Here is a 22,366-nt window from a genome sequence, read left to right as displayed (position 1 = left end):
TAGTTGACTCCGTGCAGAAGTTTGGATCCGGCCGTGAGTCACGCGTGGATAGTCGGAGCGGTTAAGGCTACCGCTCGCAGTAAGTGGGAAATTCGGGGCGAAGTCCCAGTCTGGCAGAAATTTTCACTGTCGCCATTCCATTATACAACTGTTAATGGTTGTCCATATTAGCAACTGCGAATAGATTTCGTGACTTCCAAATATTTGCAAATCACTATAAAAATATAATAATTAAATACAAATGTCTCACAAAGGAAAGGAAATTACAAGGCAGGTCTGGATATGTGAATTTATTAAAAACATAGAAGTGGCTAGTATTTTTGAATAAAGGTTAAAATTCATTCTTTTACCAGGTTCAGTAATTTCTCAATATTACTTTAAATAATAAAATTGTGGTAGTACAAAATTCGTATAATCGCTTTGATTAATCGACAAGGAATGATTTTTCGTGCCGAGAAAGAAATTTAGCTTTACTTTCTGGTGAAGTTAATTTTTTTTTTTAAGTATTACAATATTTCTTTCATTCGTAATGTGCTTCACAATATTTAGGATACTAGGATTCAGACTATATCGTTGACTTCATAGAAACACACATCTCTGTCATTGCTTCTGTTTTTTTTTTTTTTTTTTTTAATGAAATTCTCATAAAAAGTTGTTGCCAATCATTTATAAGAAATTAATATCACAATATTGAAATTGATCATATATGACAGAAAACATTTCATACATCAACAGCGTAATATGGTGATTTTCCGAGTGCTGCTGCTCTGTCATTCATGTATTTCCGAGCGTAGTGCGAGTGTCACTTCACCCACGGGTCGCAGTACGTCCGTCTGTACGTTATTTGACAGCTTACGACACCTGTCCGATTGCAGGATGACGATTCCGAGACAAAATCCCCACCGCCGAAGAAACGCGGTCGGGGCCGCCCCCCGAAGAACCCCGCGGCGGTAGCGGTGGCCGAGGCAAAGAAACTGCAGCGGGCACCTAGGAAGGTGGGGCGGCCGAGGAAGGTGGTGAAGGAGGAGGAAGTGAAGGAGGAGAGCGACGACGACGAAGATGAGGAAGAGGAGGAGCAGGAGGAGGAGGAAGACGATGACGACGACGACGAGGACGAATCGGAAGAGGAGGAGGTGGTCCCTGCCAAGCGACAGTCTGCCCCGGCAGCCGGCACCCGCAGGAAGACGACCACGGCTCTTGCCGCAGCAGCAGGTACGTCTCTCTCTCTCTCTCTCTCTCTCTCTCTATTAGCTTGTCACATTTTGTAGTTTGCACGAAAAAGGAAAACCTCCAGGGTGTAGAAAGAGTCAAGCTCGAGCTGTGGTGGGTCGACCCAAACTACGCTGACAAAATTTCAAAAGTGGTTCGGGTATAAGAGGACCTTGTGGACTAGCTCTCTCAAATTTTTTCATGATTGTAGTGTTTGAAGGTATGCTAGGACATCAGCGCCTCTCAAAACCATTACTGCAGGGAAACATACATTGTAAGTTGTTGTCATGTTTAAGTAAGCAAGTAAAAAATGTTTTGTTAAATCTTCTCTCTCTCTCTCTCTCTCTCTCTCTCTCTCTCTCGGTATATAAACTGAAGTCCCCAGCTCACTTGTTTTGTATGTCTGGGCTGTTCTGAGGAACTGGACTGCTGTGGAGATTTTGGTACGGTCTCACAATTCTCATGATCGATATCTTGCCAGTATCGATATAAATAAGTCAAAATTTGTTGCGATTGTAGAGTTTCAGGATGGATGAGTTGCATACGTACACAATTAGGTTGCTATGGAATACTCAATACACATTTCCTACTTGCTTTTGGCCAGTTTTTTTAATAAAAAAGAACGCTTTTTATTTTTGCTGCTAATCACATGAAAAGTGTGTGTTCATAATAAATTAAAATTTGGTACTAATTGTGAAACATCAAAAAGAAAATAAATATTTTTTTGTACGGTACTGAAAATGTCACGTGTGTGCGCAGCTGTCAAAATGAGGGAAACTTCTTATGCTTAACAGTGCTTGAAAGATTTTTTTGAGTGTATGTGAGAAGTGCACTGTACTGCTTTAGGAAATTGATATTTGGGCACTTAGATTCAACTCGCCAAAGTTTGGAGGAAATGGAACAGAGATATTCCGTAAGGTTATGTTCTGAGTGTGTTGGTGGGAGGAACCTGCAGTTTCCAGTGGGTCCTAATGGGTGTGGTTTCTATATACGGGGTGCTCAGAAATGGTCTGTAAAACTTGTAAGGGTGTTGCAATGTATGTTGTGCTGAGAAATGAAATGAAATGAAATGATCGTATGGCGTTGTTGGCTGGGAGGCCCTGTGCGGGGAAGTTCAGCTGCCGTATTGCGAGCTCTTTTTAGTTGATGCCACTTCGCGCCCGGTGTAAATAATACTTTTATTACAGTCGCGAAAGAAGTAATATTTCTCAATATTACATATGACACCTATGTCGTACTTAAATTAAATGAGATATTATTATACAGTAAATTTTATATGAAATTTAGGTATCTTGTCCACATTTCATTCTCAACATTGTGGCAACTAAAATCGACCATACGGGAAGTATACCCTATGGACTTCTACCTCTGCAAACTCTTCAAAATTTCGTGCAATGGTTTACTACATTTAATGCTGCATAATAACTGCGTTGAACATCGAAACAAAATTAAGTCATTTATGGGGGGAAGGTATCAGTCAAGAAGACGTGTAAAAATCAAATTTTTGGGCCAAATAGTTTTTGTGAAATCGAATGATAAGTGTGTCAAAGCAGTGGGAACACCACGTGTCTCCACAGGCGAGCAGTGCAGTGATGACAAAATCGCGCACAGCGCGGAATGCGGGGAGCACGTGTCTGCAGCAGCGAAAGGGTTAATGAAGAGACAAAGCACTAGAAATTTCAAAAAATTGCATTCAAACCAATATAATTTGTGAAGTAAGGCACTTCGATATTGTTTTTAAATAATGAAAATATTAAGCACCGCACAAGGTTTGAACTCATAACCTTTCACGTAGCAGCCCAACACCTTAACCGTTACGCTAACGCACCTCATCTGGCTATATAATGCCATATATGTACTATAACACGTCACGCAAAATACTGACAAACACTGTTGGTATGACTATGAATTACTCACGTTTCGTCGAAGTACAATAGGAAATAAACAATTACCACGAAAAAGCGGTTCGTGGGAGTGATACAAACACCTTTCCATGCTATCGCCTGAATTAGGAGTCTTATTGCTTGTTTGGTTTAATTAACTAATAGAATATGAAGCAATTGGTATAAAGAATGCTTTTTCCAAACTTTCTATAAAAGAATGTCTGCTATCAAGACATTGCTTCTGTTCTATTACTTTATTTATGACTGAACGTTTCTAAAACTGAAGCGACTCGTCCGTGCTCTGCACTGCAGTCGAGCTCTGGCAACGTCGTTCTCTGTTCATTGGCTGACTGTTTTTTGTGACATCAGATGCGCAGAACGAACCTAAACTCGGCCGCCAACATAAATGACGCGCACTTTGGAGTCCAATCTTCACCATTATAATGCAGCACACAGTACAACAAATATTACATATAACAGTTGGATCTGAACTGTGCTAAGACAATACTGAGCCGTGTGGTCGCAAACACATTTACGATTGCAATTTTTGATAGTCTACGTACTCTCTTCTTGGTTACTGTGTATGATATAATTATAACTTTCATAATCAAGAAATTTGTAATAGTGTTTTTACTATATGCCGTGTTACTTGGTCTTCTTAACCAACATAACTAAAATTAATTTTTTTTTTTAATATTAGACCACTATTATTTTCTGACTACATTGCAAAGTCTCCCAATTTTATCTTTTGCTTTTTCCAATTAATAATTTATTATTTGTAATGGGCTCTAACATTTGTCCTCAACAGTTAGAATACCAGGTTGTATGTACACCTTTCCATTAAATGTGACTTTTACAAAACTGATCTCTAGTTGTGAAATTATGTGAATGAAGTACCATTAACAATATTATGGTTTGATGTATGCTTGTAACTGGTTGACTTCAACTTCTCCATTTACTGAATAATGAGGTTAAATTAAAGAAAAATTACAAATAAAAAATCAAAATTGAAAAGTGCCAGAGCAAGACTAAAAGGAAATGTGGACATTAAAAGGTGAAGATAAAGGTAAACCACAAAAATGAAATATAAAAGTGTATCGAGTTAAATTTTAGTTGTGTGTATCTTATACTCCAGTACTACACAACATTGGCAGCTATATTACAGCAGGATTTCCTAATCTGTGGTGAAGCAGATAACAATGTAACGATTTTAATATGTCCGTATCAGTACCAGTGTAGTCGAGACTGTTTCTCGTATTCGCACGACGCCGTCCTTCCTCCGCAGATAAGGCGGACAAGCGCGTGTCGGCTCCCGCACGTGTCCCCGTGGCGGTGTCCGAAGACGAGGAACACGCGCCGCGCACGCTGGGCTCCGCCACGCCTCCCGCCGAGGCCAAGCTGCCGCCGGCCGCGGCCGCCGCCACCACGCCCGCGTCGGCCACGCCCGCACTCTCGGAGGGCGGCGACAGCTCCATATCCTCCACCAGCAAGGTCAAGGCAGAGGTCAAGGTATGAGGTCTCGGGTCTTGCCTGACAGTGACTTTTGTGACAATTTTGTCATTGTTTACTTAACGGTGCGTGAATGTGGGCCATATTTTACAACAGTATTTGGCTGCAATAGTACTGCCATCAGCATTGCTGCAATACGATTGCAATAAATGACAATTTTGAGGTATCGCTGTGTAGTATTCCTGAGGGTGCAGGCATTTGCCGACGTATTGCCAACGGATTACCAGTGTTGTCGACCGGGGAGATTAATATTTCAAATTGCGGGACAGTACGTATCTCTGTCCTCGTCAGTAAATGCTTCTCTCTCGCTCTCGCCCTCATTTCTTACTTCTCTCACCAAAAGTGTTACAGTTGTGTTTGAGTGCATATGTATAGCCACCTGTTTTGTTAGTTGTTAGTTTGTTGCACACAGCAGTAGGGAAGTGAGCTAACAAGAGGACAATGAATTTCATTAATACAGTTCGGAAGCTGTAGGTCGGTATGGTACTAGACTTTGTTGCCAGCTTCATTGTATTATTTCCATGTGCTGGTGAACAAAAATAAAATACAAATAAATATTTTGTTCTTATTTCAGACTTACGTTAATGAAATCCTTCCGTTCTTCAGCCAAAGCACTGCATACTTAGGATTGCAAGAGTGTTATTGATTAGTAGGATTAGTAGTGCACTTTAAAGATGTACAGCAAACTACTGAAGGAATCATCTGATCATCTAATCATCTACAGCTGCAAACTGAAAGATGACCATCAGTGTGATTGTAACTGATCCAATCTCTCTCTCTCTCTCTCTCTCTCTCTCTCTCTCTCTCTCTCTCTCTCTCACTCACTCACACACACACACACACAGTTCTGTTGATTTTAGCAATTCTTGGACCATTGACTCGTATGACATATTCGAAATTGTGTAAAATTGTGTAAAAGTTATTTGTTCAGCATCAGTTCATACGATAAATTTTATGAAGCTTTCTACTTGCTTAAAAAAGAATGCCTCACAAAACCCAATTTCTCTTGTTCGTTCCTTGTGTGATGAAAAAGCAGTACGGCTCTGCTCACTTCTACCAGACCATTCTGTGGCACTGTTGTGGTCCCTGGTAAACACCTCTGGCCCGGAAATGTATGGCCGCAAACATTGCTGGGGAATAGTTGGCAGTACAGTTGCCTTCAGTTTAAGTGGCCGCAATGTATCCCGATGACATTGTCAGGATCTGTTGATGAGAATATGCAGTTTTTATGGTCTTTGTAAATGTACATTTCTACTGGCACTTCACTGAGGTATCCTCCCTTCTCTCATTTTGTTTCTAGTTGTTCTCCTCCAGTTTTATGTATTCACTATACTTAATTTTCTTTCTTACAACAGGAGCTCCCCAGCGGTGGGATCGACTTCTTCGGAACCACCAGTACGACGCTGTAGGTTAGGGTCCCAGGTATCGCACCCTGTAGCCATTCACTCCAGTGGACCACTGTCTGCCAGTAATTCACAAAAAAGAATTTCGCGTGACTGTCTAGAGTGTTAAAAGTAACGGCGTGATCCGTAGTGATGTCGTGGCGTAGTGATTAGGAGCTGGAAGTTGTGAATTTGAGTTCTGTCACACGCTTTTAAATTATTTTTAAATCTCTGTCAAAAAGACTTTTGTCATAATTTATATTCAGTTAATTGGTGTAAATGTATGTTTTAAATTTATAAATCCTTTGGTGTGTCGTTTTGATAGACATACTTTTTTAAAATTAAACTCTATCTTCTAAATGACACGTATCTCTCTTTAGGGTAGTGTACCTCAGTAACCAAAGACAGAATCCTTATTGGATTGCTTTGTTGTGTGTGTGACTATCGGAAACCCTTTTTCTCGGGGTCAGGTGGATGTATCGAGTTCAAATTTATCACCTACTGAGGTATGTCCCTTGGCGGTGTAAAAAATTTCTCAGTCAATGCAGTCAAAAGATTCGGCCATTTGTGTCACATATTTTGATACTCGCAGGCTGACTACCTATAGGGTACTTCCCATGTAGAATCATGAAATTTGCCAAGAAGCAAGATTTCTCATTACAAGTAAAGGGGAGAAAATTAGAAAATTGTTAATTTGTAATTATATTACACAGAAAAAAATACTTCTCTTGCATTTGTTATACAACTTCATAATTAAAATTACAACATTCTCTACAGCCTCGGAAATTGTAGGACTGATATCTTGCCAGTGTTGATGTTCCTAATGGGCAAAAATAATAAAGTTTCCCCGATTCCCAGCACGGATAAACTGTCTGTGTACATCATTAAGTTTTGTACGGAATGCAAAGTGTGTGTGTCCTGCTCACACCTAGCCAGTTTTTTTGCGTAACCAAAACGTGGAACAACGCCTACGTGCCTGTGTTCCAGTTTATTCCTGTAAACATATTACACATAGTTTGTGTTTGTTTTTCCTATTTTTGGCCTGAACATTACAAGGGGGGACCCGAAAGAAACCGGACTCGGAGGGCGCTGCCACTCGTAGACGTAGTGCAGGGTTCTCACGCTAGATGGTGTTAGTAGAGATCGTCACGAAACAGCTGTGCAGGCGGTGTCAGTGTATAGCTGAATGTGCAAGTGTGGTATTGTGTTTCTCTGACTGACTGTTGGTGGGTTACCTCTGCGAAGTCGTTACGGCAACTTCAAAAGAACAAAGAGTGTGTGTGAAATTTTGTTTCCTGCTTAAAAAAACTGCAACAGAGACACACCAAATGCTTCAGGAAGCTTTCCAGGACGACGCTATGAGCCGCACACAGGTTTTCGAGTGGTTTGTTTGCTTTAAACGTGGTGAGATGTGTGATAAAGACCGAGCTCGTTCTGGACGCTCTTCAGTATCGCGAAATGCGGAGAACATTGAAAAGGTCCGCCGAAAGATCGACGAGGGTCGTCGCCAAACGATCGACCAAATTTCAGCAGAGACAGGAATCAGTTGGAACTCGTGCCAGTGGATTTTGAGTGGGGATTTGCACATGAGACGTGTTGCTGCTAAATTTGTTCTGTGCCTTCTCACACAGGGGCAAAAAACCATCCACACGAATATGTGTCAGGACTTGAAAACAGAGATTGCATGTGATCCAACAAAGTCATTACATACAGAATAATACTGCAGCAACAAAACATTAATGAGAGAGGAAAAAAAAAACGAAAATAAAACTTAAGTTGCCAAGGAAATGCGCCATATACAACAATAAAGCAGTGCTCATACAAGCGTCTGCCAACAGCAAACTGTGTCAAAGGCTTTAGGAAGACTATGTAATGCTTCATATCAGCAAATTGCCTCTGATGATCGTGACGTGACAACTGTTTAAATTAGATTCGTTTGAGCAGTTGCAGGCGGGCTCTTGCGCATGCGCAGTTGAGTCGCGTACGAGTAGTATCTTCTCCCGCTTCCGGTTACAGAAATGTGGCTGGGCGGCACTACTTAATATTGCCCCGGTTCGGAAATATCGTAGATCCGGGGCTGATGCACAGAGCAGTCCGAGTTGTGGTGGAGAGGTGGGTCGTCTCCACGTGACTTGTGTTTATGTTGAGTGATTTTGTTGTTTCCTCTTTGTTTGTTGCTGTCATGTTAAATGAGAACAAACCGGATTTTTGTGTATTTTGTTAAAATACGTTGGCATAGTTATGGATGGCCAAAATATGTTATTAGTTTCAGATATTATTTTCAGCTTTCTGACAGTCGAGCACTAATCGCCTTGTGGAACATTGAAGTTATTTTTGCTGGCTTGCTAAAGACATTTGGCTTTCATTAATTATTTCTGCTGAGGCAATCAATTTATTTGAAACGAAGTATTTAATTTCACACTATTGGCTAGTTTGAACTGTTTGCTGCATTTCAAGTGCACGTATGGCATTATGCCTAGACTGCACATATAAAATTCTATCCAAGATCCTATATGAAAGAATCAAGGAGCAATTAGAACAGGAGTTAGGGGAATATCAGGGAGGTTTCAGACCATGGAGAAGCTGTGCAGAGCAGATAATTAGTTTAAAATTGATTATGGCATACTACAAGAAACGGAACAAACCTCTGGCAATAACATTTGTAGATTTTAAGAAGGCATGACTGTCTCCACAGACCTTCAGTATTAAAAATTTTAAGAAATCTAGGACTCCATCCAAAACTAATTAAAATAATACAACTCACTCCAACCAACACCAAATCAAAAGTGAAGTTTAGAGGAGAAATTTCGGAACCATTCCTCATAAAAACAGGCTTAAGACAAGGTGACTGCCCATCACCATTACTTTTCAACTGTGCACTGGAATACATAATGAGAGAATGGTACAAGGACAATCCAAAGAGGATAAGAATTGGAAGTGCAAAAGATGATATTAGCTTAAACTGCTTGGGATTCGCTGATAATCTTGCTCTCCTAGCCAACACCGTTCAAGAAGCCAGGCAACAAGTGAAATCACTACAAGAAATAGCAGAGAAAGTAGGCCTTAGAATATCATTTGAAAAAACGGAGATTATGCTAACTGATCCACCACTTGCAAACAAAATTACAATAGGAGAACAGGAAATCAAAATTGTTGATAAATTTAAATATTTAGGCGAAGTAATAACATACAATCTAAATGAGAAGCCATCCTGGCAAAATAGAATAAAAAAACTGAACTATGCAAATTACAGTACCGAAACTACATACAACAAAAAAAGCCTATCTATAGATGCAAAATTAAAACACTATAAAACAGTTACACAACCAGAAATAATGTATGCAGCTGAAACTATCTTCAAAACAACTAATACAGCAGAAATTGACAGAATACTAAAAATAGAAAGAAGAATAATTAGGACATGTATAAACAAACAGTATAAAATAAATGGACATTGGAGAATAGCATCAAATGAAACAGTATATAAGATAATAGAACCAGTCATGAGCACAATCAGGAAGAAACGCATCTCATTCTTTGGACATCTGATGAGAACTCCAGAAAACAGAATTAGTAAAAAAATAATACAAAAATTGTGGAATAGCAAGAGCAACATTAAATGGATCACAGAAATTAAGGAAGATATAAAAACTTCAAATTACAGTAGATGACCTAAAAAATAAGACAGAGAAAACCAGACTACAAATGAAAATCAGTAAAAGGAGTACGGGAAGAGTTGTCTCAGATGAAGAAAGAAAGAAAATATCTGAAATAATGAAGAAATATTGGGCAGACAGAAGAGAAAAACACCTTTCATATAAGAACAGCCTCTAATAATTATATTACCTAAATATCATATTAAGTTATTGTCAAACCAAATTGTATCCCTTTGTAACATCTTGTTTAGAACTTTGTATTTTTGACTACTGTGGTCCAATGAAGGCCATAAAATAAATAATAAAAAGAGCCAAACATGAGATAATACGGTAACTGGTACTCCAAGAAAATCTACATACGAGTGTGCATTTTAAGCCGAATTATGCATTTTAGTATGGTTCACGAAATTCTGACGCTGTTGAAGTATCCTCTGATGTCTTGTTTCTTTTATGACATAATGTAAGATCTTTTAATGTTTTACACGTACGAACGTGTATATGGGCTTCCTCCGTTATCATAGCTGCGCAAGCGCGGTGACACCTGTTATCTGGCGCTCTCTCGCTACTGCTGAAATAAACCTGTTTCTAACAGGTCGCGGGAAAATTTTGCGAATGGTGGTTCGAAAACTGTTACATTCAAAGCAAATTTCCTTTCGCGCAAGATGAACTATGTGCGAAAATGTACGATGAATTTCTTGAATCGCAAAGCGTTTGACTCTTTGAGGACGACCATTTAGAAGAATTTTCGAGCCCAGAAGATTATAAATTTACATCGTTATTAAAAATTTTACTGGCGCATTTGTGAGATGTATCTTAAAGTGTAACACGCGCAAAAAAGATCAACATTATATGTGGAAGCTTAACTTTTCTTCCAGCTTATTAATCTTAGAGACCAGTATTATATGTGAATGCTACGTATATTACTTTAAACCATTAACTTTCCTTATTTGTGTGTTCGCGCTACTTAAGAGTATCTTGATATTGGCTGACTATATCACTTCTCCTATGCTGTCATCAGCTGGTGAGATCACGTGACATGAGCTATGACTGGCTTACAGAAGCCCATCGGAAAGTGACGTGTTGTTTGGCGGAATTCAAATTTCTGCCTTCGTAATGTGAAAATATGCAGCGTACATCTTGCTGGAATTCGAAGGTCTTTCAAAACGTACTGGAGCAAATTAGCCATTTTATCTCATCCCAAAGGTGTTTCAGTGGGCTCAGGTCAAGGTCCTGGGCAGGTCAGGTCAGTCCATTTCAACAACATTGTTGTCCACAAAATCTTGCCTTACAGATACTGCTGTACGAAAGGGTGCACCATCGTGCTGACAAATTCATTCTCTCTGAACTGTTCCCCTATTGTACACAGCAAACAGTGCCGTAAAATGTGTTCGTTTCTTTCCGCATTTAATGTTTCCTCGAGTGCGACAAGGGGGCCACACCCTAACAACGGAAAATGCCCCCGTACTGTAACATCGTCTACTCAGGATGTCACAGCTGGCACTTCTTGTGATGACAGATAACTTTCTCCAGGCATTCACCAAACCCATACCCTTCCAGTTGGAGCACAGCACGAGTCTTCACTATAAATCACTAGCTTCCAGTCGTGCACTGTCCAGTGGTGTCACAGTTTACTCCACTTTGAACACACACGAGTAGCTACTCGATCGTCGTACCGCATTCTTTTTATTCCTCACACACGCTCGTCGTGCTGGCCGAACAGCCGGTAATTCTTTGGAGCTCGAGAGTGAGTCCTTCCACTCGATTTCTCGCAGTGTCATACAACCACCCTCCGCAACGCCTTACAATCCGTATCTGTCAGTATGTGAGGTTGCCAGTTCGTAGCTTGCTGTGGTTGTTCCTTCACATTTCCATTCCACACTCACAATACCAGTAGTCGACTGGGATGGCAGTAGAAGGATCACTCAGATTGGTATCGAAGGTCGTGTGTCGATAGAGTGTCAACTGGAGCACCGATTTAGTCTGTGTTGTGTGTTGTCGTCCAGTAGGAGATACGTAACCAGTAATTAAAAGTAACACCAGAACTACCGAGCACAGTTAAAGCGTATCTGTGACAGTCGATTTGAAGATCCTGCATAGGTGAGTTAGTAGAGCGTCAGATCACCATACCGAAGGTCCTGCATTCGAACTCCATTGATTACAACTTTTTTTTAACTGTTTACATGTGAAACTATTATATGGGAGACCATTTTCCTGACACACAAAAGAACTTTTCGGAGTTTGTAGCATTGTTCTTTTGGCAGTTTGCTTTTGCTTCGTTAGTTGAAAGTAGCAACGTTATAGAGTACATTGGTATAGACTGGTGTGGTTTTCTGTCAGACATGTCTATAAAAATGGACTGTATAGGTTTGCTACTTTCAAATAATCGAGCAAAAGAAGACTGCCAAAAGAATATTGCTACAAACTCCGAAAGGTCTTTCGACATGTCAGAAATATGTTCTTCCGTATAAAGTTTCACACATAAACAGCTAAAAAAAAATTGCAGGAGGGTGGTTTGAAAAGTTTTCAGAATCACCACGAGAGGTCAGCGCTAGCGCAATGAGTTGTTAACTCTATATTCGTTGGACTGTTGCCTGTAAACACGTGACACGTCAGTGCTCTTGGAAGAGAGCTGTGGCAGTTTCGTGGCTCTGTTGTTGTTCCCACTTACTGATTTGCGAAGGTAGAAAAAATTGAGATTTGAGCAGTGATTAAGTAGTTCGTAAAGAAAGGTATGAAAGCAACGGACATTCGTGCTGATTTTCAGAGTACACTGGGGGACTCTGCTCCTTCGTATTCAACTGTTGCCAAGTGGACAAATGAATTTAAATTAGGTCAGGAGAGCTTACATGCCAATCCACGCAGTGGTTGGCCGAGATGTGTCACTACTCTAGAAATCGTTGCAAAAGTGCACAAAACGGTCAGGGAGGATCGGCGATTGAAAGTGCGTGAAATTACTCCCGCTTGCCGTATGTCATCTGAAAGGGTAAATCATATTTTAACTGAAAAATTAGAAATGGAAAAATTATCTGCGAAGTGGGTGCCGCGACTCCTGATGCCAGATCGAAAATGCGTGAGAATGGACATACGGAACAATGTTTGGCCCATTTTAGGAGAAATGAACTATATTTTTGTGCCGGTTTTTGACTACAGATTAAACTTGGCTGCACTACTGTACCCCAGAGACAAAACAACAGTCAAAGCAGTGGAAACATGCCGATTCTCCACCACCAAAGAAAGCAAAGACAATTCATTTGGCGGGAAAAGTCCTGGCATCAGTGTTCTGGGATGAAAAGGCGATTCTGATCGTAGATTCTCCCCACTGGGCAAACAATTACTGGAGAATGCTATGCTAATGTGCTGGACGAATCGCAACAAAAGATATGGCAAAAAAGGCCAAGTTTACCAAGGAAGAAAGCCATCTTCCACCAAGACAATGTGCGCCTGCACATGTGCCGTTGCCACGACCAAATTACATGAACTAAGGTATAAATTGTTATCACACCCATCTTATTCATCTGATATGACTCCGTCAGACTTCCATCTCTTCCAAAAATTGAAAATTTTTCTTTGGGGACTAAGGTTCACTTCAAATGGAAAATTGATGCCCGGAGTTGACAACTATTTTGCAGGCCAGGACGAAACATTGTGGGACCAAGCGCATTAATCTACAAGTAGACTACATTGAAAAACAAGAAAAGTTTCAGTGATGTAAGTACTTTTTTTCTATTTCATTCTGAGAACTTTTCAAACCACCCTCATAGTCACTGAGGTTAGAGTGTGGGACCTTCAGTGTGGTTACCTCCTCATCTATGCGAGACCTTCCTATCTGTTGCTCACAGATAGGCTTTTCCTGTGCTCGGTAGTTCTGGTGTTACTTTCAATTACTGTTTATGCATGTTCTCGTGGACGACAGCACACAGCTCGAAGTAAATCAGTGTTTTAGTGGGTACTCTTATGGACATACAATATTTGTACCATTCTGAGTCTGTCATCAGGAGTCGTGGGTGTGAGCTCTCTCAACTAACCCACCTCAGACAACCTCTCAGACAAACAGAAGCTAAACGATGTCAAAGTTAGCGTAAGGAGGGCTATGCGTGAAGTGTTCAGTGAATTCGAAAGTAAAATTCTATGTACCGACTTGACAGAAAATCCTAGGAAGTTCTGGTCTTACGTTAAATCAGTAAGTGGCTCGAAACAGCATATCCAGACACTCTGGGATGATGAAAGCATTGAAACAGAGGATGACACGCATAAAGCTGAAATACTAACACCTTTTTCCAAAGCTGTTTCACAGAGGAAGACCGCACTGCAGTTCCTTCTCTAAATCCTCGCACAAACGAAAAAATGGCTGACATCGAAATAAGTGTCCAAGGAATAGAAAAGCAACTGGAATCACTCAACAGAGGAAAGTCCACTGGACCCGACGGGATACCAATTCGATTCTACACAGAGTACGCAAAAGAACTTGCCCCCCTTCTAACAGCCATGTACCGCAAGTCTCTAGAGGAACGGAAGGTTACAAATGATTGGAAAAGAGCACAGGTAGTCGCAGTCTTCAAGAAGGGTCGTCGAGCAGATGCGCAAAACTATAGACCTATATCTCTGACGTCGATCTGTTGTAGAATTTTAGAACATGTTTTTTGCTTGAGTATCATGTCGTTTTTGGAAACCCAGAATCTACTCTGTAGGAATCAACATGGATTCCGGAAACAGCGATCGTGTGAGACCCAACTCGCTTTATTTGTTCATGAGACCCAGAAAATATTAGATACTGCCTCCCAGGTAGATACCATTTTCCTTGACTTCCGGAAGGCGTTCGATACAGTTCCGCACTGTCGCCTGATAAACAAAGTAAGAGCCAACGGAATATCAGACCAGCTGTGTGGCTGGATTGAAGAATTTTTAGCAAACAGAACACAGCATGTTGTTCTCAATGGAGAGACGTCTACAGACGTTAAAGTAACCTCTGGCGTGCCACAGGGGAGTGTTATGGGACCATTGCTTTTTACAATGTATATAAATGACCTAGTAGATAGCGTCGGAAGTTCTATGCGGCTTTTCGCGGATGATGCTGTAGTATACAGAGAAGTTGCAGCATTAGAAAATTGTAGCGAAATGCAGGAAGATCTGCAGCGGATAGGCACTTGGTGCAGGGAGTGGCAACTGACCCTTAACATAGACAAATGTAATGTATTGCGAATACATAGAAAGAAGGATCCTTTATTGTATGATTATATGATAGCGGAACAAACACTGGTAGCATGTACTTGTGTAAAATATCTGGGAGTATGCGTGCGGAACGATTTGAAGTGGAATGATCATATAAAATTAATCGTTGGTAAGGCGGGTACCAGGTTGAGATTCATTGGGAGAGTCCTTAGAAAATCTAGTCCATCAACAAAGGAGGTGGCTTACAAAACACTCGTTCGGCCTATACTCGAGTATTGGTTATCAGTGTGGGATCCGTACCAGATCGGGTTGACGGAGGAGATAGAGAAGATCCAAAGAAGAGCGGCGCGTTTCGTCACAGGGTTATTTGGTAACCGTGATAGCGTTACGGAGATGTTTAACAAACTCATGTGGCAGACTCTGCAAGAGAGGCGCTCTGCATCGCGGTGTAGCTTGCTCGCCAGGTTTCGAGAGGGTGCGTTTCTGGATGAGGTATTGAATATATTGCTTCCCCCTACTTATACCTCTCGAGGAGATCACGAATGTAAAATTAGAGAGATTAGAGCACGCACAGATGCTTTCAGACAGTCGTTCTTCCCGCAAACCATACGCGACTGGAACAGGAAAGGGAGGTAATGACAGTGGCACGTAAAGTGCCCTCCGCCACACACCGTTGGGTGGCTCGCGGAGTATAAATGTAGATGTAGATTCTGCTGTTACAATACTTCCCGCTTCCTTTCATAATAGCAGGTCCACCTCTCGTGAGGTCTCGTACTCATTTCCGCATAATAAAGGGTGGTCTGTATACTTTTCATGAGGTAGCGTATATTTCTGACTACCACTAACATGAGTGAGTTCTGCAGACTTCGCAGGTTTTCCTGTGACCGCTTGATGGCAGTAGTTGCATCAGTGGAAAAATTCATCATTCTTGAAACCTTTCTTATTGTCTGTTGCTTTGTAGGTGTTAGCTTGTAACATTACATGAGTATGTCCCATACAGTCGGATCTACTTTGTGCCATGTGAGTGTAGGGGAGTTGAAACCAGTAGTGACCCATGATGTCATATCAACTTGAGGATTTTATTTTTTAATATGCATTTCATTCATTTCTAAATTTTATTGATTATTTACAGAGTAAAGAATTTAATTATGTACAACATTTAATAGGTAATGAGTTTTAATGAGATACATATAAATATGTTTTGGCATAGCATATAATCTTTTCGCATTATGCACGATATGTTTTCTCTTTGTAAGAACAAAAACTTCCATTTTGCTCAAGTAGTCGTCGAGTGCAGATCTGCTTTAACTTTCACGAATGGGCATAGAATTGTTAATTTACAGCCCGCAGTTGATTTAAAAATTGTTCTAGGAACCACGGCCCCGACATTGGTGCAAACGAATGGCGCGCGAATTCTCAAATATCAGCGTGGAGTGTAAGATACGCTGCTGGATATCGGACGTCATCGTCGCGCGTGTGATTCAGCAACATAAACCGCAATTTATGGGCATTAGCTTGATAGTAACTATCAAAGACTTGTGTGAGCGGCATAGTAATCGTCTAGATGGTTAAAGCGAGCGTGAAGCGATTTACTGTCGGGATACGACAAATATTAATCATTGCATAGTCAGGTTGTTGATATGTTGTTTAGCAACTGATAAGCGGACAGTGATAGAATTATTGAAATGAGCTTTTAAGTATTAATGACCACTACACACACATCAGTAACTGATTACTCTAAGTCTGAGTGACTTCTAGATTGGATGAGTTTGTTTTCATTTCAGTTAATTGGGATTTATAAACTTCTTTCAAGGTTGAAACTTCATCAATGGTGTCGCGCTCATTCAGTTTACTAGAATGATAGATAGTACTAGCCATGCTACTGTTTATAGTTTTAAAAGAGGAGAGAGCACGTAACTGTTTTTCTTTTGAGAAATGTCCGGACTTCAGTCGTCAGTCTTCTCAAACCGGAGGCACGAGTGACGCTTCCTCACAGCACTACGATATCGTGAACCACCGCACGCGTGTGCCCCCTTCTCACTACATTTCTGCATTGAAAACCCTGAGATATAGCCGCGGTACGAAGAAGGAAGAAAGAAGAGGAAAGATCAGTGATAGGAACGGAGCAAAGAGAGAAGGGGAGGTCACAAGCTGATGTTAGCACACTGGCTAATACCCTTTCCCTTCCCTGGAGATTAGAAATGCTTGGATCAGATTACACTGTGTGAGCATAAGTATTCCGACACCCCCAAAACATACATTTTTCATATTAGGTTCATTGTGCTGCCAGGTACTCCATATCACTAACCTCAGTAGTCATTAGACATTGTGAGAGCGGAATGGGGCGCTGCACAGAACTCAGAGTTTGAACGTGGTCAGGTGATTTGGGTGTCACTTGTGTCATACATCTGTACACGAGATTTCCACACTCCTAAGCATCCGTAGGTGCACTGTTTTCAATTTGATAGTGAAGTGGAAATGTGAAGGGACACGTACAGCACAAAAGCGTACAGGCCGATCTCGTCTGTTGACTGACAGAGATCGCCGAATGTTTAAGAGCACTATGACAGTTAGGTGGGAGGTGAGAGAACTTGGATTTCATGGTAGAGTTGCTGCTCGTAAGCCACACATCACACCAGTAAATGCCAAATGACACCTCACTTGGTGTAAGGGCCGTAAACATTGGACGACTGAACAGTGGAAGGACGTTCTGTGGAGTAACGAATCACGGTACACAATGTGGCGATCCGATGGCAGGGTTGGGTATGGCAAATGCCTGGTCATCTGCCAGCCTGTGCAGCACCAACAGTAAAATTTGGAGGCGGTGGTGTCATGAGTGTGGTTTTTCCTGCAGCGGGCTTGCACCCCTTGTTGTTTTGCGTGGCACTATCACAGCACAGGCCTACATTGACGTTGTAAGCACCTTCTTGCTTCCCACTGTTGAAGAGCAATTCAGGGATGGTGATTGCATCTTTCGACACGATTGAGCACCTCTTCATAATGCACGGTCTGTGGCAGAGTGGTTACACGTCAATAACATCCTTGTGATGGACTGGCCTACACAAGGTCCTGACCTGAATATTATAGAACACCTTTAGTATGTTTTTGAATGCCAATTTCTTGCCAGGCCTCACCGACCGATACGTCTCTTCAGTGCAGCACTCCGTGAAGAATGGGCTGCCATTGCCCGAGAAACCTTCCAGCACCTGATTGAACGTATGCCTGCGAGAGTAGAAGCTGTCATCTAGGCTAAGGGTGGGCCAACACCATATTGAATTACAGCATTACAGATGGAGGGCGCCACAAACTTGTAAGTCATTTTCAGACAGGTGTCCGGGTACTTTTGATCTCAAAGTGTATGTACAGAGTCCTTGACGAGTGAAGAGGCCGTGAAACTGAAGTAGGATGATTTGGTTTACATGTCATCTGAAAATAGTGGTTAGTCTAGATTTTTTTGGAGTTGAGTTGCTGAGTCCGTTTGCTATCTTACTTTCACAGATTGTGTTGTTGTGAATGATATTCCTGCAGGTACATTGCTAAATGAGTCCGAGCTCGTAAGTGTCGTGAATGTAGTTTACTGTTTATCTCTCCACGCTTCAAGCATACTGTACTTCAATAGGAAATTACTCTGATCCTGTGTTTAGTGTGCGTTTTTGTGATGTAAATTAGCTATATAAGAAGTTGAAACAAAAAGATTACACAGTTACTTATGTATGTGTTTGATTACTAGAATTTTTTCCCCCCTGTAGTGTGTACTACTGCATTGAAGTTTTATCTTTGTATTCATTTTCAACACTAGCAATACCAAAATACATTTCTACATACAAGTTATACCATAATACATTTAACTTGTAACTTCCAAAAGAGGATACGTTTTAGCCAGTCCACAGGTAATGACAGCTACCAGTGAGACCAGACCAGCATCATAAGTATTAAACAAAACGGAAGGGCCAGTGGACAACCTGTCGAGCGAGTTTGTTAATATCTTTCTCGTTTCACTTCGCAGATTTTGTTTATTTGTAATAATATGTTAACAAGTTGCGCTGTAAGAGTGCAAATGTTCTCGGCTCCCATTTGTTATGTCAATGTGGACTTCTAGCAGCAGTCGAATGCCGTCCACGACACTGTATTTCCCAAACGTTGCTCCCGACAGCTTTATCTGACATTTCCTCAGGTGCGCGAGGAGGAGGAGATGGTGTCCTCGTCGTGCCAGGAGCCGCTGAGCACCGAGACGGTGGGCGTGCAGACGCCGCCACGGCTGGTGCGCGACATGCAGCAGCGCGTGCTCAAGGAGCTGGAGAAGACGCACGCAGACGCCCTTGCCAAGGTATGCTGTACTGGTTGTTATCTATCTCGTTTCTTGGATAACTGAAAAATTGTGGAATCTTATGCGGTATATTGTGGTAGGACCACTCTCATCACGTGTTTTTGAATGAGAATAATACGACTGGTTCCAGCACAATTTCAGCAAGCCTTATTTTTTAGTAGTTGCTGAAAGATTACACACCACAGATCTAGTTTGTCTGGGGGTTCTCGAAGTTTTGTCTGAAAAATAATCATTCCAACAAGCATGGCCTGGGTTTTCTTCTTGTTTGAAATAAACACTAGCAGAGCTGAAATACTTTCAGCTAAAAATTATACTTATTCCTGCTTTTTGTTAGTAACTACACCATTTTCACTATGAACATTGATACTCTAAATCCATTATACTGCACTTGTCACATAAACACGTCCATCTCCCTCCAATACAGACAAAGAAGTGGCTGGCAAGCCAACATGTACCCGGAAGTTGCAGACATTCCTGCATTCTAGATTCTTTGATCTACTGACCTTAATAAACTCTAAAGACACATATAAATAAATACATATAAATATACAGCATTTAACATCTTAAACAAATCCATTATTTATCATACAAGAAAATATTCATAATTAAATACATTAAACCCATTTTCTGGCAACATAATGAAATTACCTTAACTCTTTACTGTGGGCATCATACTTTTCGCACGAGATAAACTTATCTCCGACAGTTAATTACATTACAACGCGCACCGGTTTCTGGCCACTCCGGTTTAGAATATCTCCCCCGCAGCCGCGCCCCCCCTCCCCCCTCCCCCTGCTCTCCTCCTCCCCCCCCCCCACCCCTCTCTCCTTTCCATACTCCACTACCCACACAATAGCACATGGCAGAGGGTACTTTTAGTACTACTCATTTCCCTATTTTTCTGTTCGTCATGTATAGTGCGTAGGAAGAATGACTGTAAGTTAATCTCCATATGAGCTCAATTTCCCCGATTTTCTATTTATGGTGATTCCGTGAGATGTATGTAGTGAGAAGCCATACGTTGCACAACACTCATCCCTCTTGAGTTTCGACAGTAAACCTCAACCTCTCCATTATGCACAACTCCTCTCTTACAGTCACTGTACTGGGGCTTATTGAGCATCTCTGTAACCCTCTCACACTGCCTAAATGACCCTGTGATGAAATATGCCACTCTTGCTCTCGATCTTGTCTGTTCCCCTCTAATAATACTGCTTGGCAAGGGCCCCAGACGAAGGAAAATGCTCAGAAATCAATCGAAAGTATGTTGTAACTGATTGAGAAAAGCAGTTAACATTTCCTCAGGATTCTCCTAAGACTCTATCTGGCATCTGCTTTTCCTGCTAGCGTCGGTATCATTTACAGTGATGTCCCCTTTAACGACGTATTGCCTACAACAGCAGAATCCAGCGGTCCTGTCTAAACCCTATGTGAACGCTAGATTTAAAAAATCGCTTACTGCGACATCGCTTATTGCGACTTATTGTATAAAACGACATATTTTTATTACATTTTTGGATAAATAGATCAGCTATAACGTAGAATGTTCATTTTTGTTTATTATGTATTTGGGGGATATTAACAGCAATGTAACAGTTATTTTCGAATTTGTTTTCTGCAGATTGTTGGTTTCAAATCAGGGTTAAAACAAATGCAGAATGTGAACGCTCTTTTTAAATGGAAAAAAGAAAACAAAGATAACTGACAACCTTAATTACATTGCATTACATGTTGCAGAGTAAAGTTGTATGAACCAGTTAAAAAAGTAAATAAGACTGCATTTGCTGCGATTGCAGAAAACTAAAAAATTGAATTCCTTCAAAACACTGAATTGGAATAATAGTATATTCATTATTGTTGTTTTGTGGTTATTTGTGTTAGATATTTTCAGCTTGTTAAGGTACAGTACAACACATTTGTACAACATTTTAAAGGAACATAGGAAAGGTGTAGGCATTTGTCTAATTATCGATAGACTGCAGTCTCTTCATTTTGCTACTGTTGGGTAATTATTGTAATACAGTAACTGCAGCAAACTTGTGTCGTTTGTGACTATTACGCTATCCAGCACTTACAGTAAATTTTAAACATTGCTCAACATTTTATTCCATTCATTATCAAAGACTGCATCTTAAAGGTTTTTACATTTGGTTAACATTTTATTGCTGTACGTACTGCATAACTATCAGAAAAATGCTCTTCAGTTCCTCTCCAAAAATGCTCTACCGTAAATACCGTAGGTTTATTGTGTTTGTTACTTTTTGAAGTGTTAACTCTGTGGGAGCCTAAAATTTAAAAATGCAAAATTTCTATCAAGGAAAAAAAGAGCGAAAACCCAATTTGTGTGACTATTGACTAAAACATCAGTAAACAGTTGGCTTATGCCCTGTCATTATTATCGGTTTCAGCTGTATTTGCTTTATGCGGTTGTTCCGTGCAGTGTTGTTCGGGATGGTGCGAGCTAACATCCCGAGGATGTTCGGGCTCACATGCGGTTCCCCTTCATTGAAATGTCTTGACTCAAACTCGTCTAGGGGTTGAACCGCGTGTGTTGCATAATACACCCTAAATTAGACACTTGTGACCCTTAGTTTAACTTGTCTGGCTGATGGCAAGTTTGCTAAATGCAGAGTTAATATAACATATAATAACCGTAATAATAATATTGGGAACCAAATCAACGACCCGTAAATGACGTAGGCCACTCAGTTGCAATTGGGTTAGAATAATGTTTACTCAGAAAGCAAACTGTGAAAGTGGTCGTATTTAGAGTTACTGTTACACTCGAGCGCATATCCATTTGACACAGTTCGATCGTTCAAAATCTCATCGCGAAATACAAGTTATCTACGCCAAAAGTTAGTTCACACCAGGCGCGTGGCTGCTCACTGCTCAGAGACTAAGTCCTGCGATACCACACAACGCAAAATTTTCTAAGTTATTTCATTTCCTAGATACCTAAAGACTGACAGGCCGCTTTCGCATCTCGATCCGAAATGTACCCTTTGGTGTCTTCAGCCAAAGTGTCGACTTTCGCGTCTTCACCAGCACTGTCCTCTGTCCGTCCCCGGCCGCATTTCCCGCGCGCTGAATATCCTCGCTCAGCTGACTAGGGCAGTTCCCTTTCCTGACGCCGTCCACCTCATTGGCTACAGCGTATTCTACATTATTTTACATTTTAGCATATTTAGATAATCAAATCTTGACCACTTCATGTTCTAATTAAAGTAA

General features: G+C 40.9%; 1 protein-coding gene across 1 annotated transcript in view; it reads left to right on the top strand.

Annotated features, from left to right (window-relative positions):
• LOC126427254 (zinc finger MYND domain-containing protein 11-like) overlaps positions 1-22,366 on the top strand; it is a gene marked incomplete in the record, with an annotated part of 213,101 nt that overhangs the window by 161,416 nt on the left and 29,319 nt on the right. The window contains 3 exon segments of the mRNA XM_050089512.1: positions 876-1,212; positions 4,378-4,601; positions 18,983-19,135. Coding sequence (XP_049945469.1) covers positions 876-1,212; positions 4,378-4,601; positions 18,983-19,135 — 714 coding nt within the window.

The sequence above is a fragment of the Schistocerca serialis genome, chromosome 11 (genome assembly GCF_023864345.2).
Source record: "Schistocerca serialis cubense isolate TAMUIC-IGC-003099 chromosome 11, iqSchSeri2.2, whole genome shotgun sequence".
NCBI classification, from domain to species: Eukaryota; Metazoa; Arthropoda; class Insecta; order Orthoptera; family Acrididae; genus Schistocerca; species Schistocerca serialis.
Note: the sequence above shows the minus strand (reverse complement) of the source record. Positions and strands in the feature narration are given on the sequence as shown.